Source organism: Geospiza fortis, unplaced genomic scaffold, assembly GCF_000277835.1.
Source record: "Geospiza fortis unplaced genomic scaffold, GeoFor_1.0 scaffold190, whole genome shotgun sequence".
NCBI lineage: Eukaryota > Metazoa > Chordata > Aves > Passeriformes > Thraupidae > Geospiza > Geospiza fortis.
In genome coordinates this window covers 3413768-3436730 of record NW_005054328.1, presented here as the reverse complement: position 1 = coordinate 3436730, position 22963 = coordinate 3413768, and the positions used below count along the sequence as shown (strand labels likewise).

The 22963-nt window shown below is 36.4% G+C and overlaps 1 protein-coding gene across 1 annotated transcript in view; it reads right to left on the bottom strand.

The window, feature by feature from the left end:
* BCKDHB (branched chain keto acid dehydrogenase E1 subunit beta) overlaps nucleotides 1–22963 on the bottom strand; it is a 106844-nt gene that overhangs the window by 32522 nt on the left and 51359 nt on the right. Inside the window, exon 8 of the mRNA XM_005421156.3 lies at nucleotides 13903–13989. Within this exon, the coding sequence (XP_005421213.1) occupies nucleotides 13903–13989 (87 nt within the window). The remainder of the gene's footprint in view (nucleotides 1–13902; nucleotides 13990–22963) is intronic.

Below are 22963 nucleotides of genomic sequence, written 5' to 3'. Positions count from 1 at the left end.
TTCTACACATTAAATACAAAATATATAATCAGTGTAACAGAGAAAACCCTATTATTTTACCACAGTGGATATTCCTCTGTCCAACAAATGTTATACGCATGGTAGAGATTATTATATCTGTATCTTTTAAATTAAACAATTCCTGGGAAAGCCATGTTTTTAACCACAGGAGGCTCAAATTATGTATTCACAACATCACAGAAGTCACACAACTTTCTAAAAGTTAAGTGATTGAAACGTTCACATGAAAACTCTCAATTCAGTATGGAAAGATTTCTGAAACATAGTTTGCAATAATTCTCAGACATCCTTTTTTTGCAAGCCATCGTACCTATAAATAATGCTTGCTCAGGGGCAAGTTGAGCCCGCAGGTAAGGAAGTAAATCAGAGGAAAGGACAAGAAAAATAATTTTTATTCTAAATATTAATTTTTCTCTATTTCAAAAAAACTCATTATATTAGCATAATAGATTTCTGTATCTATTGGCATAATACATGTGCAAGCCAAGTGTCAATCTCTGTCCATGGGGAGGCAAATTTCATCAGCTAAATTTGCAAACCATGAAACACATCACTGTTAAACACAAAAGTGCTGCTGCCTCAGGAAATAAGATACTCCCAAATCTACAATCCATTTTAAGAGAACCTTTCAAATCACAAAACTTCACATCTTCTTATTACTAAAGCACTCTAAATTTAAAGAAGTTCTGAAACCAGTAAATAAATGGTCAGACATGGACAGAAAACCCAACACCTTTTCAGTCACACAATCATGAGTACAAAATTGCTGTGTAAAAATTCTATCTCTCTCAAAAGGTAGAAAAACTTCTTTATAAAGAAGTTTTGAAATGCTAGCTATGCCCAAGTTAACTAATGACATGTTGATCTCAGTGGTTCAATTACTTTCAAAGAGAAAACTTAGATACAGACCTTTCTCTTTTCTTTCAGTACTTTCTTTTGAAAAAGTATCTCTGTGATTATGAAATTTTTCTCTCATTTCTTCTGCAGATGATCTATGACTATCAACTTTAAAAGGAATAACTAGGAGATTAGATTACCCTAGAGTAGATTAGATGAAACTTTTTTCACTCAGTTTCTTGAATGAGAACCACTAAGAAAAAGAAGCAAGCAGGACTGTTTCAGTAAGCTTCAAGATAGATGTGGATTTTTTTTTTTAAAGTCAGGCCATATATTTAGGTAACCAAATGCAGACTTCTTAGTCCAACTACAGGTATCTTATAAAGGAAAAAAACCAGACACCTTTAAAAAGAAAATTTATATGAGAAGGACTGGAAAACAGAAGACTGTGGAGTCTCACAAATGGCTTTTAAAAACAAAGGCTAAAATAAGAGAATTTCCTATTCTGATTGTCTGTGACAGACCCACCATAATTGTGGCATATTTTTCAGATGGTTGTGTGATGCCCATAAGTGCACTGCATTGCCTTTTAAAACTTCCAGCAAGGCAAGACACACTGGATAATGAAGATTCCTTCATTACTGCTGCTTTTACCATTTCATGTGACATGGGTGCAATTTTGAACTGAATCATTGTGTTGAGGAGCAGTGAGCTCTCTCAAAAAATGTACTTCATTTTGACTAATAGGGCTTAAAAGAAGTGTGTCCAAGCTACAAGTTTACTCTTACAGTTGGATGCTATACAGCTTCATTTAGGTCTCCCAGTATACAGTAAGCACTTGATATTCATGCAATATAAAGTACAAAGCCATAGAGGATTCTGATACAATGTTGATGAAATCAACAAAATTAGACCAAAACCATGAAATGTTTCCTCTCTAGAACACACAGTGACATATTTTTCTTATACATCTATCAATATTATTCCTAATACTGCAATATTAGAACACAGTCTTGGCATATTATTTCTTGGCACTTCTCAGCTATTTATTTACTGCAAGATTATTCATCAATGCATAGCAAACCTAACCTTGTTAGCTGAACAAAAGAAGGTACAAAAAAGCAAAGCACTAGAGTCTGCTTTAAAGAACTAGAGCTTTCCAAGTGTACACACGGGCAACCAGTTAAAGAAGAAAACAGGTGATTCTTAGGGCAAACCATCCTCTCCATGCACTGACATATAAAAGAAGAGGAATACAAAAAAAGAGGTATTCAGAATAAAATCTTAATTCCACAGACTTCATCACCAGGGCCTACATTTTCACTGTGGGCAACTCAGAGCCGAGTTGATAATGCCAGAGACATGTGAGGATTGAGAAGATATGGTATTGACATAATGACTGAAATCTGTGCATTTTGTGTTGCCTACCACCCCCTGGGAGAAGAGTCAGGTCTTTTTTTAATGTTGCTTTGAGTAGAAAGTCACATTTTATCTATGTTCCTTCCTAATCTGCATTACTCCAAATGTAGGACAGCAGTTTCTTTAAAATGTACAGGAGAAATGGCATGTTTTCACTAGATATAGGGAAAAAGTGAAACACTCGGTGCCCACTTCAAACATCTATTCAAGAAGACATTCGCATGCCTCAGACACCCAAGTTACTGTTAGTCATTTGTGCATGCTTAGTGCTTCAGCAAAACACAGCTGGGCGATGAGCACGCCACTTGCTGGAACATGGATAAAAGACATTTCTTCAGTGATGACAGGGAACAAATATTATTTCCAAACAAATGTATCTGAGGAACAATTCCAGCTAGAGCTACACAGATCAGCTTTTCCAGAAACTTCTGTATATAGATTAAGAAAAGATGGATTTGGATCTTCGTAGAAAAACTTTTCCAGTTTTGAACGTTATTTTATAACAGTGTTTGGTAAAGAGGAAGCAGCCCTTCTTTCCTTCCTCAGTCACAACGAGTATTAAACCTTCATCAGCCTTTTCTGCTTGTGAGGTAAGTGTCATTAGAAGGATTTGTGCTGTGTGTGCATAGAACTTTGTCTCCTGCTCACCATGATCACTGTTAAGTGTGGTAAGAGTAACAAACATTTCCAACAGGATGCAGACAGATGCCAGTACTGCTAGAGTTCTTTCAATAAAGTGCCTTTCAAAATCCCACTGTGGGAGCAAACAGCACTACTACAAAAAACATCACAGGCACTGCTGATATACAGCATATGAATTATATGCACAACTAGGAGTACCTTAGCTCATTCTCTTTTGCTGGTGTTACATTACAGAATAGAGCTTTCTCTAGCACAGATCTTGTCACAGGTAAGATCATAGGAAGAGAGGGACACACAAGGTTCTCTCCTAGTGTGGTTATTTCTCTCATGTAACTGACTGTAAGTGTTTTTTTCATTAGAAATTAGCTCCAGGCTTGCATCTGGAGCTATGCAATTCAGGCATTTTTAACTGGTTTAATACTTTTGTAGCTTTTTAATTGCCTCACTGTAACTGCATGATTGCAATGAACATGTATCTATTTGCATTCAAAAGGACAAATAGGAGTATTTGAAAATTTCTTTCTCTGTGCCTACCTATAACATAGAAACTTGGCACTGTCATAACTTACCCTGCTGTTGTAGATGCAGATTTGAGGCTTTAAGGCAGGTTTGACATCTGGGGCACTAAGAAGCTGTGTCTGCCCCAGGGAGATCAGACAGTTCCCTTCACAAGGAAGCAGCAGAAGCTCCTAGACTAGTTTTTTGGGGTAGCAAAAATGCACCCTCCATTTTCTCTTATATGTTAAAAATCTTAATGCAGCCAACAGCAACAGTACAAAATTCACAGTAGTCTGGAAGGGCACAGAAACTCAGAAGAGCTCAAGAGGCTTTTTTTACATCTCCTCCTACAAATACATTCATCACAGAACTGAAATAATTTGATCTTGTGAGCATAAATAAAACATCAATAAATACACACAGACTGTTTTATAGGCCTTTTATGTAATTATTAAATTAAACCTGCAAGAAAGTTAAAAAGACCAAGTGCCTTACATATTTATTTTTATTTTTAAAACTTCACTGAGCCATTAACATAGAAGGATAGATTTTTGTTTGTTGCTCTAAAATTTTCCCTTATTCTGCATAGATTTTTATATGCCACAGGCCACTCTTCTCTAATCATGCTACTCTGAACTATGTCTGTTGCTCTAAACTAATAGTCTAGCCAGACTATTTCTAACAGCCATATCAAAACACAAAAGGCCAGGAAAAAACCAGAATATACTTGCATGAATCAGCACATTACAACCCCAAACCAACACACTAAAATAATTTTTTCAGTAAGTAAGAGAAGGTAGTGATTATATGGTCCAAGGAAGTAAACATGACATGCAGTGCAATGAAAAACCTCCACATTTTTCTTTACCCTGCCTTGCCAGGGTGCCTTAGTATGTTTTAAGTTGCTGTACCTGTGGCTAGTAAAGGATTCTAGCATCCCACTGAGGCATTGGAGAAATTATGCCAAAGGTTGAGTGACTTTCACCACCCAAGAAGTTTTTTACAGCTCCAGGGCACTGAAAATTGAAAGAAAGGTCATTATTACACTTTTAGAGGGGACTCCTGGGCTCCCTATCATAAACTGCTGTTCAAAGCGCTTACTAGTAGTTCTAAAGCAACTCATAATTTACTGGGAATTAAAGATAATGCCAAAGAAATAAAGCAAGTTACACGCGGTATTGTTCAGCTTTCAGACAGGAGAGAAGTTGAATATCCTTGAATTAGTAGGTGCTTTGCAGAGTTGCCTTATTCTAGAGCTCAGTCACAGATTGTCTGTTATCAGACTAGAGTCAAAATTTAAAAAAACTTTATTTACATTAATTTTCATTAAGCAACAAGTCAGTGATTTGACAGGGTGTAATATAAAGGCCTGCTGAGTAATAGCCTCATCAGGGACCCAAAATTGCTAGAGAGAAGTTCATAGTTCTGATGTTCTCCTAGATCATCATTAGCCATATTTACATCAGTTAGAAAGGCTGACATTATTGAACTACGATATGGTATTAGAGGGGAAAAAAAAAGGAAAAATAACACTGGATTACAGAGCAAAAAACATGAGATGTGCAGTTCAGTGAAGGTTTTTTTGCCTTCCTCACAATTAAAACCATTTCATTTCTATCAGCTCCATGAGCTATCAGAAATGTAAATGCTAGAATCACAACATGATTCTAATCAAAACAGTTTGCAATAAAACTGTAAATGTAAACTCTACCTTAAAGTAAGTAAAAAAAGGTTCCTTCCATTAGAAGAATTCCTGATAGCTAGAAAGATGAAAATGTAAATGGAGGACAGTGTACAGAAAACAGAAAATTTCAATTCTGCCTCAGTGCCCATGGTTTTGGTCTTTCCCAGAATTAGCATATGGAAGACTAAACACATTGTTTGAAGTTATAAATCACACTGAATGAACATGGGTGTATCAGCCGGACAATGATGCTGGAGCTCAGCCTCAGGCATAGCCTTTGGCATGAACATTTGCATGCCAAATTAAATATTAGAACATGGAAAAAATGTCCTCATTGGATACACTAAGAGCACACTTTATACTCTACACTTGAGTGATTAGGGTGAATCAAGCACTGAATTGTTCAGTAGTTAAAACTTTTGATTTCACTGAACCACATTGACTTTCAGCATATTCTTCCACTTTACCACTTTGTATTGCCCAGGGATAAACTCATTCCTCTTCAGGAATTTGCATTTAAAAATAAAAGTGCTTGGCTGCACACTTCTGTATCCCCCCAATACAAGGAAAACCAGTTCTGACAGGAGAAGACAAACAGGGTTTGATGCAGCTGGAAGAAACGCTGCCCTCTGCTAACACACAATGCAGCTGAAAGTGGAACAGGAAAGGGTTATTTTGTTTCAATCCCAAAAGCCGTTGCTCAATACATTACTTGAAAATAAGAAACTCCATAGAAAGCATTCAAGTTAACCCTCAGTTTTAAAAATGCTCTTTTCTCAGTTGAATGCTTTTGTTAAAAGTGCCTATCTTGCAGGGCTTTGCCTACCACAAATGGCAGCCTGGAGAAGCAGGCAGTCACAAGCTGATCACTGGCTTGAGCTTTCCCTGCTCCATCCATGGTGAGGTGTTCATGGGTACACACCCCCCCTCCGACCCACCCCTTTCATCTGTGAACTCTGGTCCTGCAGCAGCAAAGCTGGCATGTGCAGCACACTCCTAAAGAGCAGGCATTTATCCACATCCACTGGGAACAGGCCCTCAAAACCTTACTGCTGGACTTGGTCTCTCACTTACAGAAGACTTTTAGGGAGACAGAGCTTATTGTTCTCCTCTCCTTTCAGTGCCTATGGAAACTGCCAAGCTCCTGTCTCATTTTTCATGTAAACAAACAGCTTTAGCTCCATAGCACTTGGGAAAAGCTTACCCCAACCCATGTGTTTTAGACAGAACAGACCCAAAGCCAAGTAGATGGGGCACAGTCACATAGTGTAGAAATCCATGTCCAAATCAGTGCCAGTGGGGTTCAAACACGGTTTAACCATTTGCTACTGGAAGAACATGCCACGGGTGGCTGACTGAAACTCCACCTGAAGGCAAGGCATTGGTTCATGACCTCTCTCACACATGGAATGACACCGTGCCCAAAGCCAGGAGGAGTGAGTGTGCACGAGCAACCTCGTGGCTGGGACTACTCTTAGCCCACGTGCCCACTCTAGTGCGGACTTCTTCATGAAGTGCTTCACAGAGCTGAAAACACTTCAAGCCAAGCTGCAGATGAATAAGACATTTTGATATTTGTTATGTCTAGAGACTGGACTAATTGGACATGTAAACACTAAATGCTTACATCTTTAGCGAAGGTATTCTGGGGCTGATTTTATGAAAATCCACCACCATTTTTGAGCACTTCATTCAATGTTGAATCTTGTTTTAGGATTTGGGGGGTAAGAGCCTGTTTTAAGAAATGTATTTGGGAGGTTTGCACAGTACAGAATACTGTGTCCTGTTCAGTATTTGGCTACATTGAATTCATTAAATCACTCTTCTCTGCTCAGTATTGAATTTATTCCAGCCTAGAGAGAACACAACAGTCCCTTGTAGCTAAATTGTAACATATGCCACTATTACAATAATTTGCTGGTTTTATTGTAGAAGAATTTGTTCTTCTTTATGTTCATTAAAATTAAATAAGTATGTGTAAATTGGACTTTATCACATGATAACATCAAACAAAACATCCTAGAAGTTCATTTCATCCTGTATTGAATTTCTCACATCCTCTACTGCATTTCCTAGTTATTAACCAAGACATCTGTATGTGTATAGGTATCAGAACGTAAGACAAATGAAAATTAAGATACTTCCATGCAGTGAGACAAACTAGAATAAGAGACTTTTCTCCAAAGCATTTTTGGCCTCATAGATTTAGTGCAAAAACAGTCCCAGGCACCACCCTGTGAACAGGCATTGCTTATTAGATTTTGGTTCTCTTTTAAATGTGATACAGGTTCAGGAAAATGCCATCTCTGCCTGACAAACACAACCACCAAATCCTAACAGTTGAGCTCACAAGCCCAGGATTGTGCAGGCACTATAGCAGTGAGGGGCAATGCTCCTCCACAGGGAGCACAGTGGAGTACAAGGCACAGAATTTCTTCTTTCTCATTTACAAAAGAAAACAAACCAAAAAAAATCCTAAATGTTTACTGCCATATCCAAGCTCTTTGGAAAGCTCTTTTAAAATAAAGAATAACTCTTAGCTTGATAATAAACTATTCACACTAAATTCATACATCAAATTCCTAATCTGAAAGAGGATTTTTTAAATACCGATTTTAATGAACTTTTCAGAATCACTGTTGAATCTTACTTTTCAAATATTTTTCATAATGCATAAACCTTTTTTTTTAAATAGATGAATAACAGAAACCCTGGGTTTGTAACATATTGTCTATTCACCTTTATTTTCTACATTGTGTAACAAAATGCTATGCAAGACTCCAGACTTGCATAGCAAAAATTGCTTCTAGTTCATCCTGCATCATAAACTGGGAGTTTGCTGAACTGTTCAGTCACATCTAATAAACACAGGCAACATTTTCATGTACCTTTGTCTCCAGTCACTGAATGGCAACTTTATGTTCATATTTCCCTTACTGCTCCTAATCCCTCACTTAAGAAATAATCTTATTGGTTTTCATCATTATGGCTTATTTCTGTATACTTTGATTTTCTTTTCTTTCAAATCCCTGTTCTTTTTTGTATTACTAAACAATTTATGACCACCTTGAATTTACTTGCCTGTATTCTAGCTTTTCTTTATATTCTATACTAATATTTTCTAGATCACACTCTGACTGACAGAAACTGACGGTGTGATCTATAAAACCAGACTTTTATATTGTAGTTTGTGATTGCTGCTAGATGTGCCAAAAGAGTGATAGTGAAAGTTAAACAGGATAACAAATGAAGCACCACATTGTGTCAATATTTCATCTCTTCCAATTTTACTGCCTATTGTAATTGTGATTTACTGTATTGTAATTGCGTCAAAGGAAGTTAAAAAACATCAATTCAGATGTAATAATTTTCTTACATCAGCTGAATTACCATACTGCTGTACCTGTATGTTTTAGTGAGCATTTTCCTTGGATATTTATGTTACATTTAGTTCAGAGCCTCTATCTTTAGCCATCCCATTAAATGGTACTCAGTGAAAAAAGTCTGTGTCCTATGAAAAGCTGTCCAGGCTGGCCTCAATTATTTTTCTAATCAACTCGGGGAGATATATTTGAGTCTTTTTATTATTTCTCCAGCTGAATAGAGAACAATTAAAATTTCCTTCATTTCTATAATTATGTAGTTCTAACAATTTGTACCTCAGGCTCCTCCAGCTTCTTAACACATACACATTCCATTATGTCTCAAAAGTCAGTTCAAAAGACAATTTGCTCCAATTCACCTTGTGAGCATGAAAACATTTACCTATAAATGAATAACAATTACACCAGAATCGCTGCTTTCAATAGAGTCAGACTTTAATAGCAGTTTACAGCCTGTTCATTAAAATAAGATTTCAAGTGTCACCAGTACAAAATCTGATGCTATTCACCGTAACTTCAAAATCAATCCCAGAGACAAAGTTATTAATTAGTTCCTTTGGCACTAAGTACAAACACAGGTGCATGATGTGAAACTCAAACCTGGTCCCATGGATATTTTTAAGTACTGCCCTGCATTCACTTCCTCAAAGCACCACAGAAACCCACCGAGGACTCTTACAGCCTCCTTGGGAAACCCCACCTTAACTTCTACTCATGGAAAACTGAAACAATGGAACTATTTGGAAATCTCAACATCCCAAATTCTAAAGACAGATAATGCAATGGTATGAAGAAGTATTTGGGACAAATATTCTGAAAGCATTTTGTTGGAAAGGTGAAATTTTTCATTAAGTCTCTGTAAAATAATAGTTACTCTACACAGTTCCTGTTCAATATCAGTCAGTACCAGGTCATTTTATTTCAAATGTTCATACTGCTGAAGTCATTACATTTCTTTTTCTTGTTCTTTTACTTTTTCGGGCACGTTTTTTTTTCCTATGGCAACCTGCTTTAGGATAAAAATGCTGTGGAACTCTGATGTCTTAAGATATTTCACAATACACCCACTTTTCCTTTTCCTGAAATGCTTCTCACAAAACCAGCTCATCTAATAGTTTCCCCTAATGGCACACTCTAGCAGGAAATTACACCACTTACTGGAGATTAGGCCTTATTTTGCTGCAGGAGAAAGAAATCTAAAGCATCACTGATCAAAACAGTCAAATACTGTTATATCCAATTTATAGATACAGAATGCAAGATATGAAAAAATAAGATCATGTAACTCAACTCTCAGAAACAGGTTCTTTCACTGAGTTTTCTGAGTCCTATCCTCTGACTGATACTAGTCCTCTGGAATATTGATACTTCTGGGTAATTCTGAGAAACATGCCACGTCCTCTGGAACGGCTCCTGAGGACTGAGCTGTGCTCACCGGAACATTTCTTTGGTAGCTGACCCAACATCCCCTGAGCAGGCAGATGCCCAAGGACAAAGTACTCACCAGGCAGTGAGAAAAGAAACTGTGCTAAAGACAGGAACCGCAATTAAATCAGAATTGCTCTGTTCCTGCAAGAACGATGCATCTGTGCAACTGTCTACAAAAAACAATGTGCTAACTTGTTACTTTATAGACAGCAATGACTTTTACCAGGTCAGCTAACAAATTTCTTTACTCATACACATTTCTTTTATTTTAATAACAGCATATATTTTCATGGTGTATCCAGCTATAATGGCATAAATGTACACAAAAATGGAAATTCCTAAATGAAAATTCAAATTCCTTAAATGAAAACATTAAAAATTATTAGAGTAATTTTCTATTTTTAATAATTTTAGCCATTACTTACAGAGAATGGGTAGAAAACCACCAAGATCTTCCTAAAATGTACATTTCCTGTATTTGCAGGATCAATGCCAGAGGGTATACACTACTTCCCTGAATTTATTTCAGCTCTATCAGAAAATAGCAACCACCATATTACTGAAGCCACAATACAAGCTTCCTTTTTATTCCTCTATCTCTCTGTTTTCCCATATCTGTGTTTCCCCAAACCACCTTGGCCCCCATATCCCTCCAGTTTTGATTCCTTCTCTAAATATCCCATAAGGCTTTTATGATTCCAAAATGTTTCCTCCTGCATCCCATACCAAGTTCCCAGTGCTGGCAGGCAGCAACCCTGTGAAGTAATCTGAAGAGTCACTTACTCTTTGTGATAGCTGTCTCCATCCTGACTGGTTCTCTTTTCTTTTTTCTAATTTTTGTTTTTAAACAGGACACAGTTACTGGATTTATGTTTCTGTGTATTACAAATGATCAATATACTGATGATTTCCACACACAATTCTTCATTATTTTGGAAGTGACATCTCAGTGGACTTCTCTCCCAATGCTTCTCAAACTGTGCTTTATGCAAGTTTAACCCTTCCTCTGCTGAACACAACAGTTTTGCAAGCTTTTATACAGAATATAAACTATTTGGACTTTTAACTGTACCTGGATTGAATTTGTCCTGGCATCTGTTGCTCACTTCAGAATACCCATTGAGAGCACATATGAAATACTGGAGCAAAGGGCACAGTTGTATCACATAGAGTTTTAAGGACATAATCTTTTCTTGGTTTTAGTTTTTATCTGAGCAGAGCAAATGACCACTTAGTGCAGTAACATGCCCCTTTAAAATATTCTGTACTCGACACACAACAACCTGATTTAACATGCTCTTCAAATGCTGCTATAAATCTCTCATATCCAAAAAGGAAAGTATTCAATGTATTTTTTCCTACAGTTCGTGACTGAAAGTCATCATTACCATTTGATCTCTTTTCCTTGAATTTTATATCACATGAAGTGTATGTGACCACTAACTTTTAAAATAGCCTATATACTTCTATTCACCTTATTTCTGTGATGAGACCTCACAGCAAGGATGGAATAACATTATGGAAACTAACCATCTAATCCAACTGGGCATATTTTATTGAAGTCTTATTACTTCCATGTGTAAGAAGAAACTAAAGCCAACTGCAATCCCCAATTTTTGGCATTCTCAGTATGCATTGTATCCAGCAAAAGAGAATTTCACTTTTTGTTTTCATTTTTAGAGCACAGTGATATTAGACATACTGACTTAACTTGATCATTGAGATCAAGATTTTTAAATGAATAAGAAAAGCAAAGCCTTTATTATGCCTAAAGCATTACTGTTCTTTAAAATGTTGTAACTTTTTATTTTAATCTCTTTTGCAGTATAATCTTTAAAGAACTCATATCAAAATTTTCATATGGATGATAGAATCTTCAAGAATGGAGATACAGAGTAATGACAATATGGTTATAACACAGAGTCAAGTCAGGCAATTTATATGAAAGAAACTTGTCATGGAAATGCAATGCCAAAAATTTATATTCAAATTTATTCTGAGGGAGCATATGTAATAGATCAATATTTCTTAAGATACAAAGCCTAGTTTCCTAAGAAAGATGAATATAAAATTACGAGCAACTATAATAAAACAAATATTTTCTTTTAATATTGACAGAAATAAATAGCCCTTTACTAAAGCACTTTCAACTTTGTTTTCTAAACAAGTGATATTTGTCAGATATACCTCTGATATGAAAAACAACACCTCAAGAAGGATCAATCAGGTAAGTGGCTTTCTTAGAGGAGGTCAGAGAATTAAAAACTAATATTGTAATTTTAGCAATATATTTGGCATCCCATGTTTTTCCAATGATATTTACTGATAAGATTTTTTTTCCACTCATTTTTTATCCACATATGCTTTCCTTTGTTATATGGTAGATTTTGACTTTGCTGCTCACCTTAGAATAGTTTTCTCCTCAAGTGTTGATAATAATACAAGATGCTAGAACACAGGCTCTTTTAGGTGAGTCTATTTCACATTTTTGTGAGAATTTATAAAGAAAATTAATTTCCTGCACTCACAGCTGGCCGTACCTTATGGCTTTATTAGTTCTAGTTTAATCAGAGGCTATCTACTAAAGAAAGGAGGTCAAATGTTGATCATTTAGAAGGATGAAAAACCATGGAATCATAGAATGGTTTGGGTTGGAAGGTACCTTTATCTCATTCCAACTCCCTGCCATGGCCAGGGACATCTTCAACTAGACCAGGTTGCTCAGAGCTCCTCCATTCAACCTGGCCTTGAACACCTCCAGTGATGGGGCATCCACAGCTTCTCTGGGAAAGCTCCTCCAGTGCCTCACCACCTTCACAGTAAAGAATTTCTTCCATATATTTAACATTAATTTCCCTTTGTTCAGTTTGAATCCATTACTCTTTCTTATCACTAAAGTTCCTGATGAAGTGCCCTTCTCAGCTTCCTTGTAAGACACTGGAGGGCTGCTATGAGGTCTCCATGAAACCAAATATTTGGTTCTTAATACAGAAAACATTTTGGTAGAAAAAATGAATTTAACTTAATATAATTACATTAAAATTAGTTCAACTACTCTTTAAAAGAAACTGTACCACCAAGTTAAAGAAACATAGTATTCTGATTCCTTCCACATATTTAATTCAGAATTACACTCCCAGAACTAATAACTCTATTCCTTCCCATAAAAAGGCTAATTACCAAACTTTAATAACTGCCTACATGGTTTATATTTTGACTATCGGGAATTTTACAATCCTATTTCATTCTAGTCCTTTAATTTAACTATCCTAAAATAATCAAAAAAGAGTCATCAGATAGAGATGGACACAATTTAGATGTTTCTAGAAACTGGAACTACTGATGTGCACAGGAAAGAAATCAAGTTAAGGGGAAAATTTCCAGGGAGGTACAGGTATAAAACACATCAGAAAGCTCAGAAGGACTTCCAAAACCTAATGCTCCAGATGTAAGCGATACTGACGGACATCTCAGCCTTTCCAAGCTGCTCTGTGTGCACGAGCTTGACACGTGCATGAGCATCACCACAAACACGTGAACAGCTTCTGCAGACTTTTCTCAAGAGGTCTCTGAACACTGTGTGTCACACTGTGTTATACTGTACTGGACATGAATGTTTTTTCTTTGTCTGATTTCAACATTCCTAGCATGTATTTTTAAGAAGCTCAGGGGATATGCATATGAGAAAAATAAAAAAGAACATTAAAACCAGACTACACATGAAGATTTTTCCCCTGCATCTCACAGTGCTCATTCTCCCTGTTTTGCAGTGGAAGTTAAATTTCTAGCTTAGCAGACACTTTGCACAGTGCCTAGTAGGTACATGATTTCTCATCTGTTCAGATAAAGAAAGGCAAGCATGCACAAAACTACAAAACAGAATAACTTTAAAAAAATATAAAACCTCAACTTTTAATGTAGCGTTAAGTATTTCTTCTACAGACAAACATTCATCCACACAGAACACTTAAAAGCAAATAACCCATGTACCTGAACTGTGGAACTGATTTCAGATGCAAATCCTCCTGTCAGGGGAGCCTCATGGCTAATCAGCAATCGCCCAGTCTTTGCCACCGACTGAAAAGGAAAAACAAACACCCAAAATGTCACCAAATTACAGCTCTTGTGATTTCTTACTTGTACTACTTGTGGAACATATGAAATATGTGACTTTGTTAGCAGGGTTAGAACACAGCTCCTTTTCCCCTCTTGCATTTCCAGTGAACAATAAATTATCCTAAAATACTCAACCGAGTCATTAATAGGATGGTTTTATACTTACTATAAAAGTATTCAGATTTTCCACTCAATTTTAAGCAAGTATCAAGAATAAATTTAAACTCGTTTCATATTAATTTACCCTATCAATGCAAACTGTAATGTCTCTAAAATAGAATAAAGATTTTAACAAGTAGCCAGTAAAAAACTGAGTCCTCAAAATATTAAAATATACATACACAAAGAAATTCTTCCCTTATATCACTGTACAAATAGATCCCATATCAAATCATGAACCACTGCTATTCAGAAAATAAAATTGCTAAATAAAAATTTTAGCAAGAAACATGTGAATTAGTGCTGCATATTTAATTTTACATGGCAATTAGTAGTACCATTTTCTAATTTTAGATTTCAATGTTTGTGCAGTTGTTATGTAATCTACTTCATAGCTAAATAAAGAGCATAATATATACAGATGACCTAATCATCTTTGATGAAAAAACCAAAACTGTGCTCCTTGCAGACAGTAATAATGAAAGCAAAGTATTTTTAATCTTATGGGAAATATAAAGCTTCACCATACAGAAATATATTGATGTTTATTGGAACTATGCTAAATTGCCTGAATCAAACAGTATCGGATACATTTAATAAGAAATATGGTAGCAAAGTCTCTACTTCCATGACATGCATTTTAAAATTATTATAATAAAAAGGCTCATTAAAAAGTTTCAGAAACTTCTAGATATGTACATCAAAAAAATCAGATTATTGTGTATGTTAATCTTTCAAGAACAGCTGCAGTCTGACATTTAAGATAAGTCCATACTATATTGCTGGTCAAATATTATCCATCAAGTGGAAGAGCCCAAGACAGTGCTTGCTATCAGATCAGACCCTCTGAATACTGTGATCTTTAATTTAATGTCTACACCAGCACACTGTCCAGTCAGACAGCTCCATGTTATCTACATAACAGGATACATAAAGGCAACACCCTAATTATGCAGCTTTCTCTCTGATTCAAGTATTTTACTAATTCTTTTGCTTTTCTAGCAATGACTCAATCAGTGGCTCTAAGCAGCTCATGCACAGATGTACTGGCAACTTGCAGGCTACGAACATGTTCCATATACTGTACTACAAAATGGTTTGAAAATATCCAGAGCTAAATAAGACAGAAAAAGTAATTTCAGCAGTTGCATAGGCTGATTTCTGGGGTATTTTTCCAGCACTGGAAATTCATATCTAAAGGAACAGAGGTATTAACTGCGCTATAAATCTGTCCAGTACATCAGAACAACAGTTCCACAAACAAAATGTATGCTCTAGTTTTAAGCTGATATGATTAAAACCGATACAATCAGTTGTTATAGTACAAGTTGCTATAGTAAAACTGATACAACTAATTGATGTTAAAGTTCAGTCCAGTTGTTCATGTTTTCTTTAATCCTCTTTATTTCAAAGAAAGATTCTTTTCCTTTATAAGCTGTCATTTAAGTTACAAATTTTGTTTCCCAGAGAATAATAGAGTATAATCTAACACTGTTAGTATATGGGAAAATTCACATGGGGTCAGACCAATAATCTGTCAGTCCAGTAAATTATCTCCCCAAAGAGATAATTTAATGTTTAGGGAAAAAAAAGAAAAGGACCTTTAATCTGTTCCTTCACTATGTCTCAGTCTCCAGTTACTTTCACATCTCCAGTTTCTTGAATCCAATATGGTCTTTTATACTAAATAATTAATAACTTTTATTTCATCTGTTCTCAAATTGAATCCATGTAAATAAAGAAAAGGCAGGGGGGAAGGGAACAATAATCTCTTCCTGGTAACCTGCTTCTACAGTGTGAGAAATCCTTGTTTTCACATGTGATTCCTATGGGCTCCAAGGTAGTCCATGTCTGTGGGAGCTTGTTAAGAGTGAACAAGCAGCTATGATCACCAAGCATTGCATACAAACATCTCAGACCTACTATAACACTCTTATATGCATCACTCCTGCTACAAAATCATGCAGAGGTTTGGTGCTTTTAGAACTCAACCAACCCTACAGTGTGTTTTTCAGGAATACATGCAATCTTAAGTATTTCTAGTGTTTGTAAATGAGTCATACCTATTGGTAAATTGTTCCAGTTTTTACATCCCTTCCTGGTTACAATTTTACACCCTATTTCCAAACTAATTTGGCTGACTTACTTTCAAAGCTGCTGCTTTGTGTTTTATTTCTGTTTGCTAGAAGGATGCACTATCTATTATCACATTTCTGCTCCCAAGTGAATAATTAAGAGTGTGATCAAATGGTCTTGTAAATATGATTTTGATAAATCAAGAAGACCGAGCTCTAAATCTTTCAGCAAACAGCACATTTCCAACTCCTTCATCACTCTTGAAACCCTACCCTGAATCATCTCCAGTTTTCTACGTCCTTCTTGAAGCACACCCATCTGGAAGCAGCATTCCAGATTTTATCAGAACACCATCAAATGCAAAGATAATACAGCTGCACTACTGCAGCTCTTGGATGTATGACGCCTGTTGGCCAAAGTATAACAGGACAAGTCCAGCTTTTACTGATAACTGCAACTCCCTGCTTGTGGGAAAGAAGGTTAAAGGATAATGGCTTCCTGGAATAAAGACGAAAATACAGTGTGCCTTTATTATTTCAAGACACAAAATTATATTTCGATATACTGAAAAACATCTGATGTGCCTGAGCTTAGCTCAATTAATGAGCTTATCTTCTCTTTATCAGTAACTGTCTATTTTATTGGTTTCTTAGCTGTTTCTTACCTCAAACTTTTTACCAGTAATGGTTATAATGTTTTCCATGTATTTGATAGAAATATTAAAAAACAGGTTCCAGATCCAACTTTGCAGGAACTTGAGACTATTTCCATTCACCATCACTGCCTTTCTATGCCACACGGTTACAAGCCAGCTCACTACTAATGTCTTACTTTTCAAACTATGATAATTTATTTTTGAGCACCTATTAAATGTTCTCAACGCTGAACAGTTGAGCATGTATTTCTAATTATTTTTGAATTGCTGCTTATTTCTTGATAGCATCTTCTGAGCTTACAGATCATTCTGCCCAATTAATTTAGTACAGGCTTTTTGTGGAAAAACTGATTCATGAGGTATCAGACTAAGAAATTCCTGGTCAAGAAATACTTTCAGTTAGCAAACTTATTGCAAACATATTGCAGTCTTTGTAATGCCCTCTTAATTTTAATTATTATCTTGTTTTTTCTGCCTTATATATGACAGCACAATACAGTAATAACAGCAGACAATAACAACAGATGGGATTCTTCTAGATACAATTTTTCAATATCTATTATCATGAAAAAATACTTCACTTGGCATAGCTTAGAACAAAGCCTGGTGAACACATTCATAGTGTCCTAGAAAACTAACATTTAATTTCAATATCTTCAAATGAAAATTTAATCTTACTTCCTGGAAGCAAAATAGTTATTCAGTTAAAAGTGCAAATTTCAAAACTAGCTGCTCTACTATCTACAGGGCACAGTAGACATGGTTAGTGATTATTGGCAGGTATCATCATTGTTCTTTTATAAGGCATTAATTTCACTTTATAAATCTATGGCAAAACATTAGCTCCTGTTAATTTAGACAAGGTGATTATTCAACCACCAGGATAACCAAAGCCCAATATTCAGAAGAGCATTTAGAGTACAAATAAATGCAGCTCAATACTATCAGGTAATGGAGTCCTCAACCTTCAGACTTCCAAGGAAACACCACTGCATAAAACTGGAGAAAACAGTGGCTAAATATGTACAGTGTAGCAAACTGGTCAGCATAATCCTACCATTTTACCACCTTTTCTGAAGGTGGACAGATGGATTGGTTTTATTGGTCTGGATTAGGTAGAGAAAAGGATGGCCTTTCAAAGAACAATGTATTTTGTCCCCTCACAACCAAACACTTGTATTTCTGTAAGGGATTGATTTGCCCCATTTCCCCAACATCACCATTCTGTCTTCCAAAACCACAGTCTTTACAGTTTATTACCTAAGTAAAAAACTAATATTTTGAAATACATGCACATTTTGCATCTCATGAAGATTACTTTTGAAAATATATCTTCAAAAGTGTGGTATGACTTAAGAGATTAGCACTGATAAAAGTGTTCTTTCTTTACAAGTAGAAGTTGTTGCTTGCTGATCTTTAAAGTCTACATATACTTCAGAGGGCACCAAGAGATTCTGCATGTATATCACATCTCAAATTAAATGAAAATTGAATTTTTTTTTTTTTGCTATCTTCAGTAACAGACTATAGAGGGAAGTCAGAAGCAACATCCAGGCACTTCGAGAGCATGGCTTCTCCTTGTATCATGGTCGCTCTGTGCTGTCACAGCCAAGTTCAGATGATACAACCCTGGACTTCCAAAAGGGAGAGGTCCTACCCCGCCCAGAACCTCTTTTTCCCAGCCCATCCCTGACATCTCTTCAACACCGAGAAGGCTACTGGGAAAGTCACTTGAAGGGGATAATCTGATTTATCCTGTACAGTTAGCACAGAGCAGCAAACACCACTTCAGAGACAGATTTCAAAATGGAAAGCACATCAAGATCTGCACAGAAAAACTTCAGCAGTGCTCTCTCCTTCTGGAAGGCAGCAGTGACCCAGGTTATGGCACACCAATGTCACCTCTGCTATATCCAATCATTAGAGAGGAGACTCTAGGGCTTTAAACCATTAAATTAGCCCTCCAAAAAAAAGATAAACCAATACTGACTATACTTTTCCACCTCAATTTCACTGTCATTTCTGTTTTACATTGGTGTCATTCACAAGAATGACAACTGACAGTGCATCAGAGAAAAAGGCTAACAGCATGATCTAATAAGGAAATGTAAAAAAAACCTAATGCCTTTGCAAAACAAATGCTTTCAGGGTGCACTCTGAAGGTTTTCTGAGATGCAGCCCAGTGTTTTTATAGTGAAGCAGTTGAGCAAATTGTTTTCAACCTCCCTGACCACACTCTCCATCCAAGAGTTTCTATAATCACGTTTCTGTTCAACTCTCAATTCATTTTGTTGGATGTTTTCTCCTCTGCTACAAGCACCGATGACAGAAGAAAACAACACAAGCCTGGCACTTCCAAGCACTTTGAAATCCAAGTGCTGACATTACCAGTAACATATTCTGCCCTTACTTAGGAGAAAGCAGCCAACCAAAATGAGTTTGATGCTAAACCATATATAACACTACTGCTCTCCACATACAGCAACACCACAACTACCAGTGTAACCAGCTGCTTCACTAACACGGACACTGCCTTTAGAGATATTATCAAAGTCAAACTTTTCTTATAAATAGCTGTTATTTTGTCACAATGGTAAGCTAGCTATTTTCTTTAAGAAAATTGTGTTCTCAGAATAAAAAAAGATTTTTCCATCTCTTACAGAAAAGGATTTTTTTAATAATGTTCACTTTCCCCTTTACATTTTTGCATACCTTTGATTGTGTTCTTTAGAGACTATAAAAATTTCCTGCATAATCGAAAAACAAGATTTCCATAATAATTTTTAAAAAGCTGGCAAGAGTACTGAAATTATATTTTTATTGTATTCCATTTTGTACTGAGCATGTATGAAGCAATTATAAAACTGTATAAAAATGAACATTAATTGATATGTGCTTTTGCTGAAAACAAATCAGAATATGGAAGCTTTAAAAAAAAATTACTTGGTAAAGTTTCAATAAATGTCTTGAAAAACATCTTCCTTTTTCATTTTTAGACCTGCTTTAATGAATTTGTGCTTGGAAAACGCAAACCCTGAGGGAGACTACTCTCTCCAGCCCATTAGTTCTACCTTCCCTTTAACGTTTCAATAACAAATTGCATAGCAGCATTCTTGGTACTGAACACCACAAGCATAGGGATAGAATTAAGAACCCAGATTCCTATTCAGCACTTCCCACAGAGAAATATGTAACATAATCTTCCAGATAAATCCCTGAGGATTACATTCACTTAGCACATGCAGATCCACAGGATGACACATGCCAGCTACAATGAATTGTTTATGCATGGGATACACCGACAGTCTAGAAAATGCAGTTATTACATCCCCTATTTCTAGACATCCCAGAGGATGAATCCCACTGGATTTTTGGGATCTCTGGAAAACCAAATAGATCCTCAAGCACCATTTTTCCCCCCCCAGGGTCCTAAGAAAAGGAATAGAAAGGGAGGGGGACAGTTTGTGTCCTAGGAGCCTGGACACAAGAAAACCCTGCAGCTTTCTAACAATCATGTTCTAGTTTGCAAATTATAGCCCAAGAGTGCCTTCTCCTAGAAGCAGGAAAACTAGGAAAAGCAAGCCCTCTTTAAAGATCCAACCAACAAAAACTAATTCTTAACTTTGAAGAAAAAATGAAACAGGAAAACAAAATAACATCATTTGCTGTGGGTTTCAACAGAACTAGATTTCCAGAGAAGGAAAATGAGAGATGTACTCTATCACAGTGTCTACGCTCCACTTCCAAAAGTTGACTGAAACTCATTGAGTCATTTTTCAATAAAACCAAGACAATTCCCAGATAAACAAATGACATGAAAACCATTATTTCATCAGTTCAACAACACAAAGCATGAATGAGATTTCTCAGCTACTGGTAACAAGGCAGTCAGCCTTACACTCCTGTTAAAGATTCTCTTAAGTATAACAAATATTATCACAGTATTGCTATTGTATAGCAGAGAATCCTAGCCTAACACTGGCAACAATCTATGAAGATCAAACATAAATCTACTTGGAAAGAAAAATAAGTCATTTTTATTACACCACTTAGGAAGGCCATTGGACAAAAAAAATCTTTAACAAAAACTTCTCAAACAATAAAATGAAAAAAACATAGGCAATTCTGTAATAAACTAATATGCTGATTAACAGCAGGGAATGGAAAACAAGTCTATGACCTTTTTAGCTTGAGACAAACAGCTAAACAGTTGCCAATTTGAACTGACCCACATCAGCAGAGCACAAATCTTAGTCTTCCTGTTACTACTTACTACTTAACCAAAACTGAGGCTTCTAATCCACTCCTGTGTTTTCAGCTGACGCAACCAAGGTCTGTGCTTTCTGACCTACAAGTCTGGAATTCATGGACTGCCAATGGCGCAGCCAAAGCTGCTGGGACAGGCTCAAACCTACTGCCAGCTTTGGAAGCACAGAATGAGTTTCCCCAAAGCAAAAGGATCTGTGATAACTAATTTGTATGTCAAGAATGATGACAAGCACATCCTTTATGGTTCCCAGACTGCAAAGAGCCAAAGATGAAGACACTTTGATTCTGGTTTCTATCAAGGAGAATCAAAACAAAGGAGAAGACATTAACAGACAACTGTGACAAGGGGAAGAACAGAGAACAGTCGTCCACTAATGTTGAACAAAATGTGTGACCTTCGCATATCAAGAGTGGTAAGAGCGGCTGTCCTGCTATACAGCCCCCCTCTGACACTGTCCCTATACCTTCACCTGCTTTCTCTGGAGTAAAAGATGAAAACAAATAAAATCCACAACACCCTCTCTCCAAAAACAACCAGGCAAAAAAACCACCACACAAAACTCCAGAATTTTTTAGTCTCACCTCCTTTCCAATTGATTTCAAATCACAATAAAAGACCAGATATTAAAGAAAATCAACAAAGACCTAAAGTATGAGGCATTACAACTTAAGTATCATTCAATGGACAAAAATGTAGGAAAACTAAGAGAAGTATTAGAAATGTATTTGCTGCCCAATAAGATGTCTACCTGAAACCAAATTATTAATGCTTTATCAAAAAAATTATCAAACCATGTACTCAAGTGTAGTATGTTGTAGACAGCTGCCATACTGCCTACTCAGCTCTTTGAAAATGCATACTCGCATTTGAATATTGACTTCTAATATGGAGCAAAGCTCAAAAAAAGAAACTTACGTTCATTTTACATAGCCCCTTTAAATCTGTTCTCTCCTAAACAATCAGTCCAACTGTGCTTCTACCTGGCTGCTTCTTTTATCAACTCCTTAGTATTAGCAATATATAGCTGGAAGAAAATCCTAATGAGAGCTCAAAGGAAGGGGAAGCAACAAGTAAACAATTTGGAACACAGAGAGAAGCTGTGCTATATTTTTGACAGTGCAAATGCAGAAGCAAGAGACGATGTTAACAGTAGCATGGATGAAGGAAGGGAGGGAGGACAGGCCCTAGTACAGATCCCTGCAGTCCTTGCTTGTCACTGGCTTCCAGGTAGAATACTGGGCTCTACCCACTAAGCATGACTATGCAATCACTCAAACAGTATTTTACCTACCCAGCTGTCCACTGGACCAGAGCTGTTCATTGGATACAGCAGTATTCTGAGAGTATCAAGAGTTTTCTCCCAGTCAAGGTGTCATTCACTGCTCATCCCTTGTCCACAGATCCAGACATTCATCACAGATTTAGCCTTAGCAAGGCCATGCTTACTTTTCCTCATCTCATTAACACATTCAGAAATCATAGGAAACATTCAGTTTGGGTGAAGTTTTATCAAAAGCAGCTTAAAAGCATTTACTGATAAGTCTTTCATGAAATATGTAACATTTTCTTAAATTTGATCACAAGATGCAACCAAGTGCTCACTGAAGCAGAAGACATGCACCTGTGAGCAGTCTGAGTGCTGTCAGTAAGATGACCCACAGATGGGAGCACTCCAGCAATCTCAATACACATTTTCAAATCTGCATTCTACATCATTATTTAGAAAATTTTGCTGTTTTCTTCTTGGGCAAATCTGCAGTTGCATCTGAATAATG